General features: G+C 42.1%; 1 protein-coding gene across 1 annotated transcript in view; it reads right to left on the bottom strand.

Annotated features, from left to right (window-relative positions):
- The window catches only part of LOC135935522 (nephrin-like), a 206446-nt gene extending 182634 nt beyond the window's left edge, over positions 1 to 23812 (bottom strand). The window contains exon 1 of the mRNA XM_065477927.1: positions 23423 to 23812. Within this exon, the coding sequence (XP_065333999.1) occupies positions 23423 to 23516 (94 nt within the window). The 5' untranslated portion in view covers positions 23517 to 23812. The remainder of the gene's footprint in view (positions 1 to 23422) is intronic.
- Between the last annotated feature and the right edge of the window lie 3764 nt (positions 23813 to 27576).

Below are 27576 nucleotides of genomic sequence, written 5' to 3' on the forward strand. Positions count from 1 at the left end.
CTGCTCTCGGCGCGCTCGCCTCTCGCAAGCACTCGCTGTGTTTCCTGCCGAGTGCGTGAGAGAGCATCGTAGTTAATAATAAAAATTTCGCCGCAACTGGCAGACGCGGAATTTATTTGCACATATGCCGTGCAGCGGACAAGCAGATTTTGGGGGACAAACATTGAGAAGGAGAGACAGTTGCAAGTTGTCAGAGAGCAGGCGGGCGGCGAGTGTATTACAAAACCATCCTAGCCCCGGGTTCCTTCCACTGAGAAGGGAGAAAGAGAGAGAGAGAGCAGACTATTATATTATGTGGAGTGCTCAAAAGCAAGAGCAAATGGAAGGGCAATATTAAAAATTCTCCGCTTGCGGTGGCACAACGTGGAGCAAAGATTTCCATCGGCGGCGGCAGCCGCGTGGGGAGAAGAGAGAGGGTTGTAAAATGTAAGTAATATCTGGCCGAGTGGCGAGAGCAGAAAGACAGTGAGATGCAAACGATAGTGAAATATCTTTTCGAGAGCCAGCCAGCTCTTGGTCCGCCGCGTCGCCTTGTTTAAGCAGCGAAGCGCTGACGTGAGTGTTTTGGGCCCTGGGAGAGCGAGGCATGGAGAGCTAGGAGATGATTCTTTTAATATGCAGCCGCATCTGCGAGCAGGATGATATAACTCTGAATTTAATTTCAGCATCGCAATTAGGTCGGCGGAGAAGCAGCAGAACTCGAGCATCTCGCGAAATTAACATTTAATGAAACAAAAAAGTAGGAATTTCATAAATAATGCATCTCATTTGCCTCACCGGAGTGAAATTCACCAGAATAATTAAGGGAGAAAATCGAAGGCTCATTTTCACTCGTCGCCCGTGCGTTCATTTTAATATTCCGTTCTTTCCTCAACGCCTTCGCGAGGGTGGAAATATTTGAAATAAATTTATTTCCCTTTGGCAGCGACGACGGAACAATCAAGCGGAAGGGAATTCGTCAGCCGAAATTCATATTTCGATTGCGAGCACAGGCAGGAGGTTATAAAACAGCATTTCGCTCGCTTTTGATTATCTCATTTCGCGTGACGAGCCTGGCGCATAATCCCTGCTGCAAACGTGTATTAATGCCGAGATATGTATCTTCCGCGAAGAACAAACACCTCGCGCGCTTCCAGCACATGCACACACACACTCACACTGGCGCGTTGGTTGCGAAACTCCGACATCATCTTCCACCCCCCTAAGATAATAATTAAACGGCACGCTGTGCGCGAAGATTAATTGTATTTGCGTTACTCACAAACTCGGCTAAACAAAGATTAACGTGCGAATTACAGAGACGTGCATGTGTGCGGTGCTTTTCTCTCGCTTCGGCTGCACCGTGATGAATTATAGCAGTACTTCTCAATGCGAGTAAAATGACGCTTCCTGCTAACTCCGCATGCACACCCGCCGAGTCAAACAAACAGCTCTCATGGAGTTGTGTTATGTGTTGTGTGCGTTCGTGTTTGTTGTTGTTGCGCTTTTATGGCGAAATGCGCGCGCGCAACGTTCCTGTTTATTTCATTAAGTTGGGTAAACATCTTGCGGATCTAATTAACGCAATTTTTATTTCGCTACTCGTCTCTCTATGTAGCACACGCGCTCGCTGCCGGGGTTAACCACAATTTCCTCTGCGCTGAGGCGTTGCTCGGAATAATGTATTATGAGAGACGAACTGAAGCGTAGGTGGATGAATGCTTACGCAAGAGGCAATTAATTGCATCTATAGGCAGAGCGAGGTGGAAGACCTCTGGTATTGTTTTGCTGAATCAATCGCAAATCTCTTAGTAAAACTGCGGATTCGTCAGTTGGAAGTGTGAATTTTGCAACTGTAATTCGATTGGATCAAATTGAGAGCAATCAGCAGCACGCGTGAATTGCATTATGGCTTTTAGGCCAAATGGAGATTGAAAAGTAAGGGCAGCCCTCGGTATTCATAAAGATCACAAGACAAATTTTTCTTCTAGATGAAAATCTCTCGTTTGAAATCATTTCTTAGATAAATTGATGACTTGCAAATTTTTTATCTGAATGGATTGTCGCGGAGGGTGAACCAAACAAATCTGCAGTTTATTCTATCTGTATAAGGATTTAGTTTTTCAGGAATGGTTCACAAAACCCCTCATTATTCTGAAAGAAACCCATGCATTAGAAAAACAAGGTTTTTGCGTGGTTTTCCGTATTTTGTGCCTTTTTCAAAAATTTGTTGGCTGATATGATTTGTTTGTTGGATACTTAAAGGATGGAATTTTGAAGATCAATTTCTGTTGATTCCCCTATACAATACAAAATTATAGAGCTTGTAAAATGTAATTTTTCAAAATTTAAATTGATTTTTATGGCTTTACTCTGCGCGAAAATTAATTCAGGATGAGAGAAAATTCTGCAAGGAAAAAAACTAAATAATGTGTTCGAGTACTGTACAGCGGCTGTTTCGGCCCAGCAGGCATCATCATCATGCAGTACTTATTTTCAAAACCACAGTATTGCCTGCAGAGAATCCTCTCAACAGATTATCTGAATAATGTAATCTTGATTATTCTAGAATTATGCTTTCTCCATACAGTTTAGTGCAAAATATATCACTCTAGCAAAACTCGAATTATGCAAAAAAGGAATGTTTCTTTGCAATTTTTCGCGTATTAAAAAAAAACAGGTGAACCCTAGAGATTTGAGGGGCCGAAACAACAGGGTCAAATTCATGATTGAAGGATATGCTATAAGATCTTATTTTTCATTTACATATTGGCTTTGATTAGCACTTAGCCAGAAAGAGCCTCATCTTTATTTCATTCAGACAATAAATCACAAAGTAAAGAATATAATCAATCACGAGATAACGACGGTCTAATAATAAATTGTGTAAAAGTCTCGTGGTATTCTCCGTATAACGTATAACACATAAAAGAAATGATCTCCGCGTGTAATGTATGCATGCAGGTCTATAGCATCCGCGAGGAAAAGTTTTAATATTAATGGCCTCTCCCGCTGCCTCCCAGTGTCACTAAAAGTAAGTGGTGGCCATCAAGAAAAATTTCCTGCCGGCAACTTTTGATAAAGCTCTCTCTCCGTGAACTATTACAATTTAATTGAAATAGCAAAAGAGAGAAATTATCTTTTCGCGTGTAAGTCTTCGTGTTCGAGCGTTTGCTGAGCGCAGAAGCAACCAACTCGCCCTCATTTATCATTTTCCGAAAGCAGCACTTAAGCTATGAAGTGCACACCAGTAGCAGGCCGTACTTTTAGTGTGTTTAGAAATGTTTCTTTGCTAAATGCACTTTTTTACTGCCCGCCCGGCGAGATAACAAGGGAAGAAATTAAATGGGCGCAAAAATAGCGCCGCGCCATACATTACTGCGGCAGCAGTTTAATGCTGTCTCTCGCTCGCTCGCTTGCTCTCTGGAAAAAAGGGGCGAGCACCCGTGACGTTGACAAAGATAGGGCTGCTGCGAAGACACATTCCCTTGTGAGAGCTCAAATTGAACTGGAAACACGATTCCGCATGCAGCCGAAACGCTGCGCGAACAAGTGATCCGCAGGAACAACCTGGTATAATTTAGAGATTTGTCTTTTTCTGCGTCGCCCCCTAAGGACGCAGTGGCGAGGAGTTTGAAATGTGACTTACTCTGGAAGATTGATTGCCTGCGAGAAGGGTTAACGATACATATTTTCAGAAAAATGATTTAAGCCTTTTCAGATGAGCTAAACTTTTAATCCTTGAAAGTAATAAATTGTCTGCAATGAAAGGCCTGACCATTGTTTTCGGCTTCTTTATGTTAGAGCTTTGTCTATTATTATACGGTTGCTGCTCTTCCAAGTCTTTTTTCGCATTCTTGTTGGCATCCACCATTGCGGAATATTTAAGTCATGGATATTTTATAATCAGGGTTGTTAAACTTACAACTAGGTGGCTGACTATTTTTGAGATCCAAATCGCATATTTACTGTGGATCTGCATAGTAATCTTACCTTCTTATATCGCCAGATCCAAAAGAATCAACGAAATAAACAATTTTTAAGTTGTAATAGAAGATAAATCAGTTTCAGCATGTTGAGAAAAACATTTGGTAGAGTCATTGTTTTAAAACAATAGATTCAGCGAAAAACTGTTATACAATCTTTTGTTATTTGTTCATCTCTCGTCAAAAGCCCAAAGAAGCATGAAATAAACCTGAAAATAAAAGCAAACTTAACCACATACTTCAAATGGACCGAAGCTTTTTTAAGAATCCATCTGAAACAGTTTTAAGCCTTCATTATGCGGTAAAAAATTCTAAGGCCCGTGTCTAAATCTATAAAACGTTTCATCTCTGAAAAACTTGTGTGAATCGTAAACTCTCTTTTTACTATTACCACCTACACAATATTCTTCAGTAAAATTAAGCCCTCCCTTGTGTGGATATACACAATAATAAACAGTTCACTACAACTGAGAAGTTGCATTTGATTTCAACTGAAAAATTATGGCATCCTCGTGTGCTTCTTTTCCTTTATCGGCATCTACCAACAATTTAAATCAATCCGCGTTTGGCAGAAATAGAAATAAGAAAAGAGCCAACGATAGAAATTGTGAAATCACGTGCAATTTTTAAAAGCAGAATATCTGGAATTAACAAAGCCATTTAAATTTTGCTGCTCAACTGATGCAGGATCACGTTGCATTGACTAAAAAGCGAAAACAGTTATTTAAAACTGGGAAGTGATATATTTGCTTTTAGTCCGCCCACGCATTGGTAAAAATGTCAGATTTTCAGCACCGTCACGTTAAAAATTTTCAATCTATATGCGTCACGCATGCCGGCGACCCGGGTTTTGGCAAACTGGAATTCGAGGCACGGCATCTGCTGGTGAAGGCTGCCCGATTTATATGGACGTGCTGGAGAATTCGGTCCAAAATAATCCGCGGGCGCGCACCAATTTTTCCCGCATTGCCGTAATAAATGCTATGCTCTCAGCATCCGGGCCTCCGTGTTGCTGCTGTTGTTATTATCGTCGTTCGCCGCGTGTTTTTGCGTTGGGCGACATCGCAAAGTGCGAGCGCGTGTTAATTGTATTGTTCGCGCCGTTTGAAAACAGTGTTAGCGAGAGATCTGCCGCCGACGATAATAGCGCTAATACGGCGCAGGGAGCTGCTGGCAACTTCTCCAGCGCTAAATAACACTCGAGCAGACGCACACCACCCCATATGTGCCCAGGCGCAATATTCGCGCGTATGCAAGCATCAGCTCAGCAGCAGCAGCCGAGATCCAAGTTTGGAAACAAAGCCCAAGGTGCCGTTGTCTGTTTAGCGTCTGTCTGATTGTGAAAGATAGCAGACGCTCTGCTCGTTTTGCTCTTGAGCTGCCGCTTCTGGGATATCTTTTAGCACAAGTGTATTGACTGTGCATGTGTGTGCTGGAGAGACTTGGTTTTCCTCAAGACAAGCAGGATAATTTCCGTGTGTTCCTCAGCAGATGTGTGCTTGCTTTCATTCTCTGCTTTTTTGCCAATAGAAGACTCAGTCGTAAGGGCGGGCTTTATGCGAACAAAAAACAGCCCGAACTCGCAAATATGATGCTGGGGTGTTTCGTATACGATTCGATCGATGCTTAGGCAAATATAAGCTGCGTGCGTTCGGTTAGGCGAATCAGAAAATTTGCATATTGTGCCTCTTAGCCTGAGGCCACAGATGAAAGAAAAAATGTTTTCCAGTGTAATGTGCGCTCTGTGCGCTCGAACGCCGGCTTTGATGTTGCAATCAGGCCTAAAAACATCGGAAGTGCGCCTCTTGTTTTGGCAATAGAGAGAATGAGTGGGGAGATAGACAAAGACATTGGTATATTTCCCTAATTCGAGTCAAAAGTATCAGCAATAGATGGCATCACCGTCCAATTGAAGGTTTGAATATATTAACGAATTGATTGTGGTTGCTCATGATAAACATTAATAAATAAACCTAATTTTCACTGCAATGGCTGAGCTGCAAACCTGACGCAAATACAGTTAATTAAGCCAAAAAATGATCACTGACACGTAGCAAACAAGTTTGGAAACACTCAAATCAGGTTCAATTTTTAGAGCTTTATTTTTATATTCTCCCTTTATTGTGTGATATTTAAAGAAAAGTCACCCCCGTGTTCCCTAAAAGTCAGTTTGGAATTGGGAGAAATACAAAAGACTACAAATCGCAACATTGTTCCAGAAAACAATGCAAACATTTCTTCCTAAAATTCAATTTATTTTAAACTAAAACCAGACTAGAATCAGTGCCCAACACTTGTGAAAGGATGGTGGTGACATCTGTTGGTGGATTTGAACTTAAACGATGTACACAAAAAAGGGTAACGACCTAAACACCCTTACGAGCATAATTTTCAGTACCTTGAGGCAAAGCTATAAATCATAAGAGAAAAAAGTAAAACCAGATTTTCAAAGTATGTCATTCAAGGCTGGTGATATACATATGGTGCAGCAGTCATGAGTCAATATTCAAGTCATCCCTTATTGATATATGAAAAATTATCATTCATATTCCTGACCTCAATACTGCAGCTTCTTCCTTTGAAATCAAGCTCATCAACGGCAAATAGCTGATTTCGTCCTTTCTGCACTCGATGAAACAGCCTTTCGCATTTTAACGGCTGCGCTATTCACGAGGCGAATGCGAACAGTCTTTTTATCGCCTTGCCGCTGATGAATATTCAATAATAAATATTGCAGCTGAAGCAGGCAATATTACCATCTTTCCAATGCATCGGCCTGTGACGCAAACAGCTGCCGGGCAAGCATGAGAAATCAAGCCACGGTGCGCACTGTTCCTGATGCCTTGCGCGAGTAATTATTCCAATATACTCACCGCTGGCTATAATTTGCCAGTAGAGATACCGCATTCAGTTCCTCTATTCACTGATTGAAACGCGATCCGTGATGTACACACACAGAACGAGAGAGACGAGGAGGAAATCTCGGTACGCGCGCGAATCGAGCTAGTTGCGGTGGCGGGGGGTGGGCGTGCGGGTGGTGCGGTTTGCAGGATGCCTTTTTGTTCGTCGCGCGGTTTGCTGCCTTAATTAGCAGCGAGTGCATTTCTGAACGCAACTCGGCCGGAAATGTTCTCGGTCTAGAATTCGGTGCACGCGAAATTTCGCCGCACGAGCCGAGTCATTAAAAACGATGTCTGCGCGTTCATTTGCGCGCGCATTAAGACGGTAATGTGCGCTCTCAACCCCCCGGAATAAGGTCGTAAAGCACCCTGCCGGAGTGAAACCACCACCTCGTTTGGCCAATATCGGAAATTAAGGGTAATTAAAAATTGAGCTTGCCCAGTTGATGGCTGCTGCATAAAATTTCAATAGAGAGAGGCGGCTGGCTGGAAACGAGCCTCTTTACTTTCTTCCCTTTAGTGTGCAAGCTAGCAGGGTTTATAATGCACGGCTAAGGTGTTGAGCCGTACATACATATCTGCAATAAAATGCCCAGGGGAACAATCAACTCCTCTTTATTTCCTCGCAAGTCTTGTGTGTGTGCTCCTATATTGCCCCCGGCAATTTATCTTTTTATATTTACAGTGAGGTGGAGAGAATATAACATGTACGTCGCCGCACGTCGGTTGTAAATTAGAAACCACCGCCGCCTCGCGAGCGCCGACCTACAGATTTTCACAAGTTTTGCCTCGTGGGAAGGAGCGACTATTGATTTTTCTCGAGCAAGCTATTGTTTTATATTTCTCTTTCAGCTTTTATTTTGGGATTTGAGTGATTATGAGGCTTCTATCTGCCTTGAGCAAATATTAATTAATTGCTCGATTGAGCTTCCATTGAGAGGCTAGATGTCTTTGTGTGCAGCTCAAATGGAAAGCAATTAACTGAATTATAAAGATTCCATGTCAACAGCGAGAAACCTTTACTCCGCTGCGGGAAAAATTCTAATAAAATGGAATGGAAGAGTAAATTTAAAAGACGTTAATAAGCAATGTTTAACATCAAACCAAACTAATTCGAGAACACCAGAATAGTATTTAGAGCTGACACCCATTTTGCGTTTCTGAGAGAAATGATGACACTAAATTAAAAAAGTGCCATCGGGGTAACAGGGTAAAATGTTTTAAATCGTATAAACTACAGAATTATGCCAGCTAAATTTTGTGGTCTGTAACGAGCGAGTTTTCCAAAAACGTGTGATTATTTAAAAATAGCGAATAATTTCTGCGCAATCCTCAACAAGAAGAATTTAAATCAGCCATAAAAGAGATCGAGAGATGCAGTTATTCGTTTATTTTCTAAAATAAATTTAAATAGAAAAATAAAGCTGTTTTTTTTTTTGTATTAATGAACGATTTGTTGCAAATTGAAGAGTTGGGATGAAGTAACGTCAAAATATTGTTGCCCGAAAGTGTTGTGTAAAGCCTTGCAAAATGTTAACCATTGTGGTTCAAACTTTTTACTTTTTCCTTTGAATTTGGTAGGGGGAAACTTTGTGCCTAAATTCTGGAAATTCATGAGCGATTTGGTCAACAGTTTGCTAAACGTAATCCCACACACCGATAGTAAAAGGTGTTAACAGCGTTCGAACATTGCTGCTAAATTAATTTTACACTGCAACAAATATTAAATCGCAGCATCCATGAGTCGAGAGCGAACAGAGATGATCATAGTCATAACACGAAGAGCGTGAACCACTCTGGGAGTTGGCTGAATCTGCAAATCGATTAGAGCGCGGCTTTAAATCTAACCCACCCTTTTCACATTAACAAACCATCGCACTCTGCGCGAATTTGTTCCAATTCAACGACGTTTAGCCACACAGTTCACCCCTGCGTGCACCCTCTCGTGTTAATTAATTCTTTTTTGGCACTTGAACGCAAATCTCGCAGTTGAGCTCATCTAGCGTGCGAGAGTGATACCGTCAGAGTGCATGACAGCTTTTGTCAAAAATGCCGTTCGCCCCTCCATCACGTGAAGGGGGTCGACGTCTATGACAATGAGGCGAACGTCTCCACTGTGCGTGCCCCAGCAGCAGCTTTTTGATGTGATCAAAGCGAGGTGAAACCAAAATGCTCTTTTCACAAAACGTGCCACCCCCCACACCCCCAACCTGGGAAGCAGCAGGCAGTTTGTGTAATGTCTTGAAATGTGTTTGAGAGATGGAGCAGGAAGAGCAGAAAACTATAATATCGCGCTGCGCGAAGACAGACGTTGACGTCAACCCGGCAAAACCAAGCGATGTGACAGGCGGGGGGTATAGATTCAGGCAACTTCGTCTTTGCCCTACCAGCCTCGGCACGGGGAGAGAGGAGAGTGAGAGAGATTTTCGCATTTTCCTTTCTGCCGCCATCGCAATTTCGACCGACGATGTTGAAATTAGAGCGGATATTGAATTTGAATTGCTCTTTCATATTTCACACGTGTCTGCAGAGGGGATTTCTGACGTTGGCAAAGATCCGCCGATTACTCCCTCGGGCCCTCCGTTCTTTCAGGCTACCCGCGATCGTTAGTCATAAAGAAAAATTGTTTTATTAAATCAGAGAGAGAATGTAATTTCAAGTGCTACTTTGTTTTTTGTGCTCGTATTTTACGCGATAAAATTCTATTTATGTTCAGTTCTTTTTTTCTGCTTCTGTGATAGTCGGAGCCGAAACTACTAATTATTTGAATATTTTATCTACAGCTGCACCGCATAAATAAAACTCACGGACGCCTGCGGTACATTTCCTGCTCGAAATTCCTCATTCACTGATTAAATAAAGCAATAATTCACTCCGAGAAGCGTTGCGTGACTGACGAAACACAACAACAAAATGCTCTGGCCATCGGACAAGATTGAGTGAACGTGGTGGTGATTAAACCAAAACATTTCCACAACAGAAGGCAGTCATTTTTGACGCAAATAGAGCACGGAATCAGCAAATAAATTAACAACTGACTGTTGGGAGTGAATCTGAGAAGAGTATTCTCGAGAATTTGCTGAAATAAATCTACATTCAAGCGAATTTATTCTTTGACAGCTGGAGTGGGTCCATCAGGAGCGAGCAAGAGGAATCAGCCGGTATCTACGACCTTTGATGTGCAGAGGGGCAAACGCGATTATTCAAGAGCCCGATTGGGCTTGCTGCGTGCCTCGAGCGGACTTGAAAAGCGGGTGCAATCTTCAAGTACCCTCAAAACGCGCGCACACTTTGAAAGCACCGGCCCGTGTGTATCTCTGTGCGACGGACAGTGAGTTCTTTGAGCGCGCGCGGGCGCCGCCTCCATATTGGGACCCTGTCTGTGAGTGGACAGAAAAGAGAGGGTTCGTTTTTCCCTGCGAGCGAATTCCCTGTCCACGATGATTATTATTTGCAGGCGAAAAGAGCCGGTCGGCGATTTATAATGGCCTCTCGAGCGGCAGCTGTTTTGGCAGAGCGAAAGAGCACCCTGTCAAGGGTGTCGACTTGACACCCCCGGCCTAATTGCCTTCTGACTGTTCTCGCTCTCTGCTGGCGTTGAACTCCGCGCTCTCGCTCTCTTTCTCCGCGTCTGTTTGCCGTTGAATACAGCTGGGGAGCCGACTTTTGTGCCTCGCAAAACACACGGAAGTCTTTCTTATCGCGAGGCAGTCTGCTGGAGGAAGAGCAGCCTCTGAAATTGAGCTCTGCTCGAGATTTTTGCAGGTGTGGGATCTAGGTAGGCGGTTTTCAGCTTGAGGCGGTCTGTAAGACGCCGAGATTTGCGTGCACGTGAACATCAACACCACCGCAATCTAGTTTTATTTTCCAATTTTTAAAACAAAGTAAAAACTGCTACATAAGCCATTGAGATAAAGAACACGGTTTCATGCTCTGATATGACCGAATGATTTGCCATAAAACCATTTATTGTAAGTGTTTATTTAGGCAACGTTCAAGAATGAATATAACAAATGAAACTATTTTTGATATGCTCCTCTTGATATTAATTTTAAAGAGAAAGATGTCCAAGTCCAAATGATTGATTCTGAAAAGTAAGACGTCACCGAAGTCGCAATATTTTAAGCAGTACAGTTTTTCACAAAATAACAACACAGGATTCCTTTTGCGTATTTTGGGAATTTTTCGAATTTAACATATAAGATAAACAACAATAATTGGCTTAATTTGTCCTAGTGTGATCACCAATGGTAAAAATTCAATAGACCTTTCTTAACAAGTGGTTTTTATGGCTTGACAAATCGCCAAAATTTACCAAAGTCAAACGTCAAAGGATATGGTGCCAAATATAAGGCTTGAAAAGTAATAATTCAGATCCCACGCAAGTAAGAGCTCGCTTGGTCGCGTTCTGATTGAGTTGGGGAAGTTTAACTACGCTATGGAATCTTTATGATACTCAGGAGTCAAAATTCCCCGGTGGATTAGCGAGTTAGAGAACTATTACTCGAGACAGAGGCATCGATTTGGCGAGACTTTACAATGCCCACGCTCCAAGCGATCGAGGTGGAAAACTTATTTAGTTAATCTTGAGGAAACAAGGGAAGAGCAGAGTGTGCGTAGGCCGAGAGCCTCTCGGGGAAAGATTTTAAATGCAACATTCATTTAAATGTCACGACACGTGTAATAAAACGCGCGCTCGGGCCGTGGATTGGCCGAAAAGTTTTTCAACGGGACGGCGCCTTGCGTTTGGAAAGTTGCGCGACGGCACAACTTTCGTGTTCAACTTTTTGTTGGTCAACAAAGGAAGCAGAGAAAGCAGCAGCAGTCTCGCCAACTTGCTCTTGGCAAGCTTAGTCACTTGCTTTGTTTAGTGCAAATAGACGAAAATAATCGCAGCAGCTGAGCAAAATCAGATTGCGTCTGCTGGAAAATAGGAACAGCAACCGTTTTCAATTAGCGGTGGCGAAAAGTTTGCAGGTGAGAGTGAGCAACGAGGGTCATTAGGGAGCGACGGGACATGTTTAAGTAGTTCCGGTTAATTAATTGTAGTTAATTACCCAGACTGCAAATCCCATTCTCCAAAGTTTATCTCGCAATAAAAGATCCTCTTCCTTCGCTCTCCTAAGCCGAAATAATTGTACGTGTAATTACAATGACCTATCTCCCTGTGCGCCACTATTTCACACACACACAAAAGGCGGATGAAAAAAAGGAAGCAGGCAGAGACAAAAGGCGGAGTTTGAGGAGCAGCCCACGCGGAACCGAGATTACAGTCATTCAGCTTTGATTGAGTTGACTAATCTATACACTTTTCTTGCTGCTCCGTATTCTCGGCAGAGCCGTGGGGGAATCTTTCTCGCTTCTTTCTTCCAGCAGAGTTAGTTGTCCGTCCGACTAGCTAGCTTCTGCCGAGAAAACTCACGGGGCTTGACCGGAATAAAACGCCCGTGGCAGGCACAAAAACTCGAGAACAAATGGCCGGCTCTTCAGCGCTTCGTACATACGTTGGGTGTATATGTGATCGAAGCAAAAACCTACTGCTTTTATTTTATAGCAGACGCCTAATGACAGAGGGCAGTCGAGTGGCAATCAGATTCCCATCGAGACTTTTCTCCGTTTCCTCACCAGGCGAAGCAATTTTTGTTTTAATTGAGTCGCTGCCCTCGACTCTTGGCGAGCTTCACATCCAGCCGAGCTGCTGATGGAAGTAAATTAAAACGCCGGCGTTGGATGTAATAATAATACGCGATAAATTAACTATTTTGCTCACATGCTGCGCGTGTTGCTGCAATAAAAAGATGAATGGCGCGCTGTGATGCATTTTGCTGCAGCAAGCGCGCTAAGTACGTTAACGTGTAGCTTACCATTAGCCCTCAATACTTGATATTGCCATAATGCAGGACGAAGGCGAGCAGAAACGAGGGTAATTGCGAAAGAGGAAACTCCCCGTCATGGCAAGTTTGAGATCGTTGCACGCCAAGAGCCGTGATATTCAAGTTTCAAGCTTTCCAAGAAATGAGAGGTTTAAAAGGATTATAGTTTAATTCCTCCATTAAAGGGACTAACAAAAGGCTACATCAGTCATTGGCACCGTCAGCTGAGCTATGCATCAGTGTAACAAGGGAAAACAGACTTTGAAAAAGGTCAGAGACGCGCCGTTTCATCCACTTAAATAATTTGTATGTAAAAGTAAATATTTTTATTAATTTTTTGTTATAGAATACAACAAATATTTTCGTTACATTTATACGTTAAAATTTTATTATGCTATTAAATCCAGTTTCGTAATAAAATACACTTAAGCCGTATTCTTATTTATCGCTCACATTTTGTTTCGAATACCAAAAATGCCACCCAGCACGCGTGGAGTGATTTCTCGGCACTGATTACACGATTGCGTGCAATTATGCGTGTGGAACGCACATTATAAACCAGCAGTCAAGCAAGCTATGAAAACGAACCCCCGCGGAAAGTGCGTATGCCAGGGAGGGGAGTCCTTAATCATCCGACGCTGACATTTTTCTGATAAAACACTCACATACGTACACAATATTTCCGAGGGCGAGGGTTGCGAGAGTAAAAAGCGTGCGCTTTTCTTTTTGTCGAAAACACGCCTGGGGGTGCGTGAAGTTTCTCTTCTCTGCACATATTCAAATGCACCACACGCCATTATTCCGCAGCCTGTGCTGATAAGGACTGTCGGCCCCGTCAAATGCTGGAATTGGATAACAGTTTTCAAACAGCCGTTGTGCTGAATGGCTGATTATTCGCTTTGAAGTGGATTTGGAGATAATTTTGTTTAGCATGATAGTGAAATAATAAAATAGTTTGTGAGTTAAATAATAACAAGAGCTTATTCTCACATAGTAAAGATTGTTACAGGAATATTATGCGTGATTTTAACGAAAACATATACTTTACTTGCGATCCAATAAAGAAGGGATTTGTATTGTATTCAGGTAAAAATCAATGGATTTTTTTTTGTATTGAAGGGGCAAGATTATTATCAGGAACCTTAATTTCATGGATTTCACAAAATCACTCAGAAAAATGATACCAAGAGTTTGATTGGTCTTGAAATTGGACCAACATGTTCCATAAACAAATTTAAATAAATTTGTAAAATACGGAAAAATTGGAGTTTATAAAAATTAGATCCTATTTAGATTATTTGCAGCTGGTATATAAAATTTTCAGTCAACGCTTGCCTTGATGAGGTTAAATGAAAACAGACTTTAACAGTTTTTAATTAATTTTTAATTTTAAATGTAAATTATTCATCAAAGCTCAAATATATTTGACTTCAAGAACATTGTTGGAAAATTAACAATAATGTTTTGTTTCTTACATATTTTGAACGACACTCATTCGAATATTATTGCTATGTTTCATACCATTTTGATAAATTACCAATACTATCTGAAGCCAGTTATCATTTTCATCATTTTTCCCTTAATCGGAACTGTTCCAAATTCAAGAAAAATCAGCATATTGGGAAAGGATTGAATAGTCAAATGCTGAGTACCCAATATTCTCAACCCACGTGGATTGACACAAAAGAGGGAGGAGGCAGTAGCATCTACATTCAAATCGCGCTCCGACCAATCGACTTACCTGGTAATTGAAAAAACTCGCTCGCACGCAGGCGGAAAAACGTGTCTCCGACGCGTCGTGCAGTGCGGCGTGGTTATAAGGGGTTAATAATGAAATGTCGCAGCAACATCGGCGGCCGAGCAGGTGATTCATTACGCCAAGGCACTTTGTTAGCTGCGGACGTGAGTGCGCGCACATCGGAAGCAATTCCCTTTTCAAAGAGAGAGAGAGAAAGATTGCGTGATTAAGTTTTGCACGGGCAGAAAAGGCGCGGGCGGGCGGACGGGCCGGGATGAAAAGAGCAGAGAAGACTATGGACTCAAAGAGAGCCGCCCGTGTAGTTAGTTGTTCCGTGCCGAAAGTTGTGATAGCAAACGCGCCTGCCGTCGCTGCCGCCGCCGCCGACCGACGATATTCTAAAGGCTGCTGAGGCTGCGGGGAAGTTTAAACTTTCTTGCTGGCTATCAAGAAAAAGGATTGTGGCTTCCCTTTTACTGCGCCTCGAGCTTCTCGGCAAGCGACGAAAAAGAGAGGTGCGGACGGGCCCCGAGCCCGCCGCCCGCCGCCGGCTCCAATATTTCCCTCTGCCCGCGACCATAAAAGCCGGAGCCAGAGTGGCACAAAATACACCAACATTATTCTGCTCGTGTGCCAAAAAGGAGAAAATTTTCTGACCCGCTTCTCTCGTCCCCCGTTTCTAATAGATATGCATCGCGGCGAATTTTATCCCCTTTTAAGCGGAGAAATTTCCCAAATAAAACCCGGGTACGTGTTGTTATATGGCTTTTTTATACTCGCAGGCATAAAAATGCTTTATGCGTGGCGCGCGCTCGCGAGAGGCTGGCAGGAATTTCGGGACCCGTGTCGCGGTTGCGGTTCGATTTATATTTGCGTTGCGCCCGTATCACGGCAGCGGCTAATATTTGATGCGTGAAATCCTTACACATCAAAGTGCGTGCGTGCTTATTATTTGATGTGTTTAATCCCATTGTGAGTGAGCGGGCCTGTCGAACAAAAAGGACACCCGTCGCACACACACCCGCCCAACGTGATGTATGCGCTCAGCGACGGAGCGGAGCAGAGCGGGCAGCCCCTGGTGTTAAACCCGAACGGCCGAATTTTGCCACCAGAGCCTTGGTCGCAATTGACCACTTTTTATCGCCGATAAAATGGGTTGTCGGCCAAATTTACGGCCGCACCCCACACGAAAAATGATATTTCACGCTTGTGCACGAACAGCGATTCATATCTTACGATTGCGAAGGGACGTTTGGCTTTGAAGAAAAAACTTATCAGCTTCTACGTTTCGTTTGACATGTTGTGTGTCCAAGTCACATTAGGGTCTAGCACACCTTAGTTAATGACCGAGAGTGGTTGGAAAGACTATATAAAGTCGCGTGAAGAAAGCGGCGTACTTAAAAAAAGCTTTCTTTTCGTCATTCTGTATAACAGCTCAGAAAAACAGAACGGGAAACAGTGAAAAATTAACAGGATAAAACTTTTATTTATGACACTGAAAGTTTCTGCTACATAATAATTTAATTCTTAGCTTTAGAACACTCATTCAGGAACTGGAAAAACTGTTAAAATGAATAAATATTGCATCTTCATTCTTACATTTTAATGTTCTCCGTGCAAATATAATCGAATAATCTGGACAGTGTTGTGAAATTTGAGGGAAAAAATCAGCGCGTATCTCAAATATTTACAATTTTCAGTCACACATGTTGGGGTTTGCAAAAATTTGTATTTTCGTTAAAAGTCTTGATGTACATCATTGCAATAGATTGGTATTTGCAGTTTTTCTATAAATTTTCCACTCTTTCATACCTATTTACATCAAGAGTTTAAATATTATAAAAACTATTTCCTCAAGCTCCAATAATTGATATTTGTAATAATTATTTATTTGCAGGAAACTTGTATTTTTAAAGTTGCAAATAGACAATCAGAAATAAAATATTCTAAATCAAAAGCAAAAAGACGTGTTGTTGTGATTTACACTTTTTTATGTATTCTTTATTTCTTTAATTTGAGTCATTTGCGGGGAACATAAATATAGAATGTAGTTAATTTGATTGCTCGTCGAAGATGAGACGCAGGAGGTGCTTCTGCGAGTAGGGTTACGTCCGTCTTGTTCCATTTTTGTTCGAAGAGTCGAACAATTGGCACAGCTACCAATGACCATAGAATTCTAAAAATATCTCAATACTCAGGAAGACTCAGAGCTTCATACTCAATAACGCATATAAGGCGTGTTTTACCTAAAAAATAATTGAGAGGGGTATTATTTACCCCTGATACTCGTGAGTTGAACTCGATATTTAAGCTCAAAATATTTTCAGGACTAAATATATAAGTTTGAAATGGGCTTGATAAAATAATTTTCGTTGTAATTGTTAGATAAATCCTACGAGTATTCTCTTCTCACAAAATAATGTTCTCAACTCGCGTTCGTTAATCCCCATCAGCCAAACAGCAGCGAGCATTAACACGCTGGTCTCTCGCGTGAGTGCCGGACTAATTTCGGACTCATTTGGTAAACTCCATTAGACAGTCATGACGACGAATAGAACCGCACTCGTCCATCGACCGACGTAGCCTTCCACCTGCTCTAATCCTTTGTTGCCCCTTTTAATTTGCTAAATTCATTCGCCGTGTTTCTAGCTGGCTCAACACCCTCGGGCAGCCGTTCGACCGTCCCTCCAGCCTTTTTGATGATTGGTCAACTTTGATTCGTAGAACAGCACAAACAATGCGCCAGGTAGAGTGAATTGCCCGCGGGGATGGCGTTTAAGCTGGCTGTCGCTAATGAAATTTGACCTGCGACTCTGCGCAATTCATCACGTCAAACGCGTTTTCTATAAAGCCGTGCATTTCACGTAAACGACGTGGGGAGAACAAAGCCTAGTCTCTCGTCTAAACAATGGACTATTGATGTGACGCTGGAAATAAAATGGTTCATTGAAGTATGAAGCGAATCGTCACAATGTATGCAAAATTATTGCAAGACCCGGTCAACCTATTACAGATATAAAATTTATGAAAATCAAAACAAGAGTTTTTTTTTTAAATATTTTCGTTGTTTCCAAAGACCAATATTTTTTTCCAAAATCCGGTAGACACGTTGATTAACAAAATCCAAATGTTTGAAATAAAAGAAAATTCATATTCGATTAAGCCTTTATTCTGATTCCAATTAAAAAACAAATTCGATGAAACCCACTAAGCTTTTGTAATTTGCAGCGCAAAAGGCTCGTTTTTCACTCGTGTTGTGATTTAAGCCTGCAATCAAAAAGTTCGCCCGTTTGTTGAAAAAAGGTCGAGAGCTGCTAATAGAGCCGTCCGCTCTTTTTCTTCCCCCTCATGTAATGTACGGCTTCCAAGCATAATTGATTGGAATAAATCAAAGCCTTTTCGGGGAAACGCGAGGCCGTTCTTTCAACTAGCAGATTTGTTTGCCAATCAAAGCAACAACGAATTATTCATCGCATCAATCTCCTCGGGCAACTTGTCAAACGGGGACAGGTGCGTCGGCCTTGGTGGAAAATACACGTCTTACTCATAATGGAAAATCGCTGAAAGCAAGCACGTGTGTGTGAGTGAGCAAACCAAAAATGCTAACACGCGAGACAAGGCATATAATTGACGCACGCACACGTCCGACAAAATCATTTTTCATTCACCAGAGGCCAGAATTTCACTCTGCTTTTCTAATGGGTTTGAAATCACGCATTATTGAAGCGGGAAAAATTAGCCACTCAAGTAGACATAGCAGTTTTGAATTGCCGTTGAGGCTAAATTCCGTGTGGTATGCGGCAGTGTTGATTGTGTGTTGCAGGTAAAACACTGATGATGAGGCCTGAGGAGCCGAAACAGCAGCTATTCAGTGTGTGATAATTTTTCTTTTCGGGTTTTTACTCTAGCCTGCCCACAATTTAAAAAATATTTCATCATTTTTTATTTAAAAATTCATTTCCTGGGTTACTTTTAGACTGACGAAAAAATTTTAACGAAGCAGGGCCTCAATCATTTTATTTGTTGGAGTTTTGGAAATACCCACATTTTTTCTGGTTCCGCATATTTAGTATCATTTCCCACAGCTTTTCACTGAAACAAAAAAGCTTCTCCATTTTCAGTGCTGTTTATCATTTTGCTTTGGCGAAGCAAGAAGCAAATGAGTAACGCACTGATTGTCACACACACACTCTCTCCACTCTGCGAGAGCGAACAAAGAGGGAGCACAAAGAGTGCAAAACGTGTATGCGCGCGAGGATAAATAATAACGCCGGTTGCTACTGTGCGCTGCGAGAGAGAGAGAGAGAGAGAGAGAGAAAGCAGGAAAGAGGTAGCGGCAAAAGCAAGGCCGGCGTTTGAGGATAATTCGTAACTGCTGTTGCCAGCGTTAATTTTTAAGCGGCGGCGGTGGCGCTCGCTCGCTCGCTCGCTCTCTCATTAATACATGGCGGCAGTTTTTATGACACGCCTGAAATTTATGTTTTGCGCTCGCTTAGAAATGCGTTAGTTGGTGCGTATTTATATATGCATGTGCCGAGCATTTATAAATGAATATTAATTACTTTTGATACACTCGAGCGAATTAATTTGTGACGCGCGAGAGGGAAAGCTAAGGGGAAGGAAGGCTCATTTTTAATTCATTAGTGTACGCCCAGGTCAACACACAAAGAAGCCCGCTGGCGAGAAAAGCAATTATTTTGCTAGAGTGCTATGCAAATCGCCCTCTTTCCCTTGCTAAATGTTTCTGGATTTGTCACTCGTGAAATATCTTGCAAGTAAAAATTATGAGCTTCCACTTTTCACGCTGTTTTGCTGAATTCATCCAAGAAGCCGCATTGTTCCGAGTCAGTTTATCGCTCGAGTTTAACACCACTGATGTTTTTGTCTCTGACTAAAAGGGAGTTACAGCTGTTTGGTTTATTTCTGCCTCGTCGAGCATACATGGAAGAATAACATGTAGTTGCATGCGAAACCAAGAATGACACTTCAGAAAAGTGACTTTCAGGCCTTACATTTCAGTGTCACTCGCGTTCAAAAGAATGGGTTGTGAATTTATTTCGGATGCAAAATTACCTCACGCTTTCATACTGTACAACAAGCTTTTCCGGGCCCGAAACACGAAATTAATGCCATAGGGTCAGCTGCAGAGAATTCGGAATCAACGGTCGACGAAGATACTCATTCCTCGTCAACTTTACCCGGGGAAAAAACACCCTCTTGCAAATAATCACCAGGCCAAATTCCATACTTTCTTTTGAGTTATTTCAAAGAGGGAAATTCTGCTCTTCATATCACAAAATATTTCTAGCAGGAAAACAAAAATTTCGCATGAATCCTCTTCCAATCAAGAGGATTCACTGGCAAATTGCCATGAAATGAATGTTTCCTGAAGAGAAATTGGCTTATCTAATGTATATCATGAAAATAATACATATTATCAAAAAATGAGGGAACTAAATTTGAATATCGAATGTACAACGCCTACTCCCAGGCGCGATATTCCACATTTTTTGCATTTGGGAAATGCCGTAAAAATCCACTTTTAAATCCAACAGCTGATTTTCCTTTTAACATTTTTAAGGAAATCTGCCTGTAATTGTTTTATAATGACTTATTCTAATTCTGCAGCGTCACAGCGTATATATAGAGTTTCGTAATTTTCAGAGTTGAGATTTTTTGTAGCTGTCACCATGATTATTTTTTCACGTGTACAACGTAAAATTCCGCTCTGTACGTTGGACACAATCGTGTAATAATGAACTGCTTTATTCCTCTCGTCATCATTCATTCCGCACGAGATAAAAAGCACAATACGCGAGCGGCGCACAGAATGATTAATTTTCACGAGCTGATCAAACACACAGTCATTGTGTGCTTTTGTTACCATGCGCGGCAATCCAGCAGATCACTCGAAAGTCTTCCCAGCAAACACACGCCTCAATTAAATTAAATTACACGCACTGAAGAACAAAGTTTTGAATATAAACAGTGACGCGTTTCGCGCACGTACCCGCCGAGAAGCAGCAGCGCGTATCAAACCGAACTTAGCGGGAAAACATTTGCCAAACGCACACAATCAATAATTTAGCATGCGGTTCCAAATCAAATTAGCCTCCTATGTGATTCACATAATTGAGATGAAATCACGTGCCAAGACGCGATCGCTCACCCACGCCGCCAAAGCCTTGCGTCTCGTCTGGCCGCCTTGTTGCATATTTAACGGCGATCGTCGCGGCAAATTGCAGGTTATTCGCGTCAAATTAGCCGTCATTCAGCGAGTGCCACTCGCAGCCGCTGCTGCAAATTAGCCGTTTGAGCGGGTTGCTCTTGGATTCGGCACTCCGGGGCTCACAAAGGCGGCGCTAATGCCAGCCAGGCACGCACATGTGTTGCGGAAGCCTCAAACTTCACACACCCGCCGCACCGCTTTCCAGATTTAATAGATAAAAGGCGGCGTATAATTTATATAGGAGGCACAGTGAGCGAGCAGCGAGAGCACGATCGAAATCGAGAGTCTTATTGATGGCGGTGCGGTGGAGGGAGAAAGCGGCAGAGTTTTTGACAGATGCGTTCCAAGACGGATAGTGGCGCAATTCGCTCTTATCGGCCGGATGGATAATGTTTTCTGCCGAGCCTAAGTGATAAAAGTATGTGCGCACCAGGCACGCCCACCCGATTCCGGATTTTGATCAAGTGCGAACGCTAATGCCGCGCGTCGGGTGCATCCGCTCGTAAGAGAAAGAATGGCAAGAGAAAAAGAAACTTAACTTTTGCTCTCTGGCAGATGTTTTTATCGGCACGACCCTTATTTGTCGGGCCAACAAAAGTTTGGATCAAAATTATTCCATTAGTTTTGATCACCTTTTGGTGAAAATGGTTAGAATCATAATTTCTTCACCTTAAACTACCAGATTATCGGACATTTCAAATTTTTACTGCTTTATCTAACCACAAAACTTACCAAATTTCAAAATTAAATCCTTCATAATAAGTTGTTATTATATATATATATATATTAATTTTTTTAAATGAATACTTCTTTTGTTTGGCGTAAAGATTTGCACGAAACACCCTAAAAGCGGCTGATTAAGTTTGATTTCTAGCAAATTTTAATGTCACTTAAATGGAACACATCGGAAAATGTTTGAGCTCATAATTCCTTCGAAAAGTCTAGTATTTAGAAAACAGTCCATGAGATGCCTTTAAATTCTCCTTTCAGCTCAATGTTCCTTTTGTTTCTGGTGGTGATGGAAAGATTATTTTGCTTCAATGCGTGCAAATGAGCTGATTGAACTCTGAAGCATGAAAAATTCCCCAAGGAATTTCGTGTAAACCTTTTATCAGAGCACGTCAGAAAAATGAAACTTTTGCTTTCAACGCTACGCAATAAACGGTCCGCAAAGCCAGGAAAATTAATATATCGTTTTTCTCGAGGCTGTTCAGTCATCAACCGGTTTTTGCAACTGAAACAAAATAAAAAGAAGCAGATATTCTGCTTTGAGTAGTACGCCGGTATGAAATATATTGAAAATCAATAGCATTCTCTTTTCGCAGAAATGATGGATAAAAAGCACTCGAGAAACTGTTGCTCGCTGGAGCGTCTATGTAGAGGCACGCGAGCCGCGCAACACGGTGGCACGGATTAATTAATATCTCTACCAGGCTCCGCGGAAGGAAGAATTTTAATAATACGTATTTCGAGCATGGGCGGCGCCGACGAGCCCCACCGTTTGATGTTTGGCCTGGTGAGAGAAACAAGAAGGAAATCAGTGTCTCAAAGAGAGAACGTCTCGCCGAACATTAACTTAAATGCAGAGTCGACTACTTCTTTCTCTGCTCCATCTCCAACGAGAGTTAAATTGCATTCATTCTTCACTCCGGCGAGTGCGGTTGGTTGGAAGAGTGGCGTCGGCAAATCAAACCGGTGATAAAAGCACACTGGTGCATGTGAATCAAAAGCGGGACCGGCCGCACGGGACGGATAAAAGAGAAATTCGGGTTGAAAGCTAAAACTGCAAACTGGAGCGCCTACTTTATGAAAATGAATGAGCGTCTACAGGGCACAATGAAATTTTACGGCGGTCGTAAAATATTCATTGAAATGGGCGGTGTAATTGTGTAATTCCGACACACACCAAATGACACACCGTGTTCGGCGCGCAGAAAATAACGCCGCGCGCTGCATGTTCGTTGCTGATAATTTTATCTAGATAATTTAGATTAATGGTGGAACGCTCGCTGCGCCATTCAGCTCCAGTAATGGACACTAATTTGGGGAAATATTAATCGCCATCGCACGGTGCCGGCGCGGAATGGGAACTTTTCAGCCGCCAACGCAGACAAAACAAGCAACACGCGCCAGCCAGCAGATAATTGAGCATTGCCTGCCGCCTCGATTATATTGTGTTCAAAGTGCTGATACCTCAAGCACTGCCTGTGTTGCAAATCACACACCACCGCCATAACAAAGTTGCATTCTTTTATTATCCGAATAGATCCCAGAGTGTTTCAACTGGATAACTTTTATGGCACTCTCTTGCTTTTATAATGTAGCCCATCAAGAAATATCACGAGCTACGGTTTTATTACCGCGTATATCATATTTCATGTCGCAAGTTGACAAAGTTAAATTATTATTTCTTCAGAGATGGAATCCGTTTCAGCAACGGCTGTGTAATATTTGTTTTCCTTCTCCAAACTGCCGTGTTTCCGCGAAGTCTCGCCGAGGGCAAGCGCGTCTCCGATTTCCAACCCAAACATCTCAGACACGAGATTTACGACCAGCTAACCTAGTTTTCTCACCCTCGAGAAGCACTCAGGTCCCTTAAATCGTATTTGCCTAACGGATCGCTAATTGAATTAGCGATTCTGCGTGTGCCCGGCGCATCCGATGCAGCCGGATTATCAGAAGTGTTCAACAAATTGCCTAACGGCGCAGGGGCCTACCTTCTTTGATGGCCGAGGCGGTGGCGGCGAGCGCCAGCAGCAGCGTCCCTGCGAGCAGCATCTTCGACGAAATTTCACACTTGGCACCAGTCATCACTGTCGCAGCATTGTTTACGCGCGCATCAAACGAAACCAAAGTAAGTCACCGGTACACGGGTTGTTTGTCAATGCTTGGTTTGCTCTTCTAACGACGAACAGGTGCAGGTGGTCGGTCGCCTCAGGCAGCGGCCAGTCGACTCCGCATTCTACGTCCGAGTTGTTTGCAGTGTTTGTGGTAGAGAACTAACAGAAAGTCAAATGGTCCAGAGAGAGAAAGAGAGAGGAGCAGCAAAGAGCACACGAAGCGCGGCAGAGGCGAGCAAGCAAGCAACCCGCAGCACTGGGCGCCGAGGACTGAGCCGCTCTCGCCGCCCTCCCAGTCAATGAGACAGCCACCGCCCCTAGCGTGCGGTGCAAGAAGCACACAGCCACCACCGCCGCTCTCACCCCCTTTCGCTAAATTTTCGGCCTTTTTTAAAGTGGACGGCGTGTTCTTTTTTATTCTTCAATTTTTTCCCACCCAGTCTCTAAAGGGGATGCTTGGAAAGCGCGCGCTGCTGGAAATTAATTAAACCCCGAACGCTGCCGCTTTATTCGTTCTGCCGACTCACACTATGTGATCGCCAGACTGTAACACTTTTTTGGAAATTCACACTTCTGCAGAGTGGATTTTTTGCAGCCCTATTTTGATTTTTCTTCTTTCTAATTTTTTTCCCAGGAATTCAATGCTTGTAAAGTAGTGATCCCGATATGAATTATACATATATGTACTATTTTCAATTTGAATGGATATTTGAGTTGATTAAAATTAAAAATTGTGTTTTTGGACGGCCAATTTTCAGAGGTGTGCATTTTTAGTTAAATGGTAGCTTCAAGTCAGAATGTTTGAAATCGGAATTTACGTGGTATATGTAAAAAAAATTCATACGTGGTCAACAGAGACAGTAAAAGAAAACGGGGGTCTGAAATACTGAAGTCTATGGCAACAGCTTAAAACGAAGCAAAGCATAAATGGACTCCGCAGAAGCAATAAAAAAATAGTATAAATGTGAAATCCACATTTTGGATGCCTTGCGAAAGATATTAATATTTTATCAGTAAATTTGATAGTTTTGAAATTACCAGGGCAGAAAATGCGTACACTCTCAAGTGGTCGTTAAAAAAAATCAATCAAAGCCAAGTGAAGAGGGAAGAAACTAAAACGCTCGCGATTCCGCAGATCGCGTAGGACGCGCACGGGTGGGCTGACTCGCGAGATGGAGAGATAAATTTTTTACGGCACCCAATTTTATATCTTTGGTGCACAAGACAAGCAGAAAGACACAAAACGACACGACGACGCGCTGCATGTGTATGCGCATGTATGTATGCCATTCACGCAGCAATATTGAGAATTTAGCCAGAGAGGAACGGGGAAGGAAAGCAAATATTTTACGACTTGATTCGTCCAACAATGTGGGAGGCGCGTGCATAGCAAAATCTCACAATCAGCAGTGGCAAACAGCAGTAGTGAAACCAATGCATAAGTTTGTGATTGTTTCCGGGTAAGAGCTGGTAACTCTCATTAGTAGAACTATCTACGATAGATAGTATGTGTGTTCTTTGCGAACCGGATTTGAAAGTGTTCAGGAAAACAGTTGAGCTTCTGGGAAGCAGAGAATGAATTTTCGCTTGAAGAGGAAGGAAAATTCTGAAATTCCGAAAGGTAAAATAGTTTAATTTGCCTCCTATGACTTCAAAGAGCTCGACCTCGACAAAATTGAGTTTTACAGCGCTAATCATTAATTCCCTTCCAATTTGAGCCCTCTTCAATTACAAGTACGAACAATGGAGTTTTGCCACCTTGTGAAAGCAAACTCGAGGCGTAATATCCTGAAGTACCCAAATGCATTGCTCCCCCTCGCCAAAGAATCATTTTGAATGCGAAGCGCTAATAAGATTACCTTGCTCATAAGTATGGCACATATCAATATTCTGCCTCTTAGACGTTGAAGCATCCGTCTCACTTGTGCGAAAATTCCGATGTTGGCAAGTTTTGGAGGCATCGACCGTAAAATCAAAGCGGTGGGCGTCTCTCTCTTCGTCCCAGGAGCAGCTTCCTTTGCTCCTTCGCTCGCCCTCTCTCCTGTGGCACACAAAACGCCGAGTAGAAAGTCGTGTTCGAGGGCGACGGAGGTTAATGCATTCATTGCGTGCTGCGACAATTGCACTGCAAATTGCTAATTACCCGGCGGAGAGAGCGTTGTCTGCGTGTAACGATAATCTGGTTATGATTGAGCAGCCGTCGACGGGATTGAGTAATTATAATTGCTGATTAATGCTGAGCTGCTACTGCAATCTGATTGCCAGCACCCGCACCGACGAGACTCGTTTTGCTCATGCAGCTTGTTGAAAACCTATTTCGAGTCGCATAGTCTGAATGTCTGTTCGCCGCACTCTTATCCGACTTTCAAGCGTTTTCAATTAATTTCTTGTCAGGATTAAGTGATTTATTGAGTTTTAAGTCACAAAGGACGTTATTATGCAGCTCATTATTTCATTTCCATGCACGCTACACATTTTTAAATAATTTCCATCATGAATCAAGGCTCTTTCTTCTATTCTGCAGGTCATACTAACATTTTGAATAAATTTTTAACTTAATTTACTCAGTAAAAATATAACATAATATATTTGACAGGTTATCACGGCAGCTAAGTCATCATCCACTCTCAATTAACTAATTATTGTTGATCATAATTGACAGCACTCTTTGCAGATCAAAATTAAAAAGAGAATGATGGAACAGAAAGAACGAAGTAACTATTCAAAACTGAGATGAGAAATGATGGCAACGCAATGCTCTCGCTGGTTTTGCAAACATTTTTTTACCCCCAAACAATATGACTCTAGAAAAGACGATGTGCACACTTATATCCCGGAGACAACAAAAGCAAGAGGTGCAAATTATACCGTGTCACAGCTTGTTTGTCAGTGACGACAGAGTCAAATTATACACACGTCAGCGTTATTCCTCGTTATCGTCTTAAAATAAATGGGTCACTGACGAGTGGCGGCGAGGGGTTGCATGTTAATGCCGCCACTCGCGCCAGCGCTATAAAGTAATTAACTTTGCGAATCATCTCCCTCGCCTAGGGTGCAACATTTCAAAGCACACAGTTATCCGCATGCATGCGATGCATCATCTCTGCGCAAAACGTGTCGAAAACAACAAGTTGAACGCGAGCAAAAGCTATCCAGCCAGGCAGAAACTCGCTTTTGATCTTATTATCTGGAAATCTAACTCACTCAGGAATAACTGTGTGCATTGGCGGGATCATAATTTAAAATTTTGCACGGAGATATTCCTTTCAAGTCTGATGCATGCTGAATGATGAAGTAATAATGGCTTACAACTAGCTCCCACTGAAGAAAGACGATACTTTTACAAATGGTGACAACATCATTGTCCTCTAACAACTTGCTTTCACCCAACACGATCATTGAATTTAATTTAAATGTGAGCTCAACTTGACTAATATAGTTAATTAATATAAAAATTGTTCATTGCAAAAATGCAACAAAAAAATCAACCTATAAAAAAATTTAAGGAATGAAATCAATTTTGAAAAGTTTGAAATTTGATGGAGCATTGAGCATTTCCTCTCTGTTTATTTTTCAACATTTGAACTGAAGCCTTCCTTGCCTTTATATAAATGCGGAAAAATAAACATTTTACTGTACACACCGAGTACGCTACATTAAATTTTAACTGATAACTGTATCATCCCCGAGTGCATCCACTTTCATTGGCATTATATCTCAAAAATCATGTTTGCCGTCAATATTACATAATAGATGGAATTGTAATTAATGATTTAACATAAATTTAACAAGATTAGAGGACACTAAAGTTGTCTTTTAATACTAAACTAGAAAAATAAGATGTTGTCTAGTAACATTTCAACAATTCTAGTCTTCGTTGCGGATTATGAATTTAAGCTTAATTTTAACAAACAAAAAATTGTGTATTTTCACTTAAAACATGAACTTTCCGAAAACATTCTATTATAAATTCTATTTGTGCTTCAAAGTCAATCTTGAGAGAGCACAACCAGCGCAAAAAAATAAACCAA

This window comes from Cloeon dipterum, chromosome 1, assembly GCF_949628265.1.
Source record: "Cloeon dipterum chromosome 1, ieCloDipt1.1, whole genome shotgun sequence".
NCBI lineage: Eukaryota > Metazoa > Arthropoda > Insecta > Ephemeroptera > Baetidae > Cloeon > Cloeon dipterum.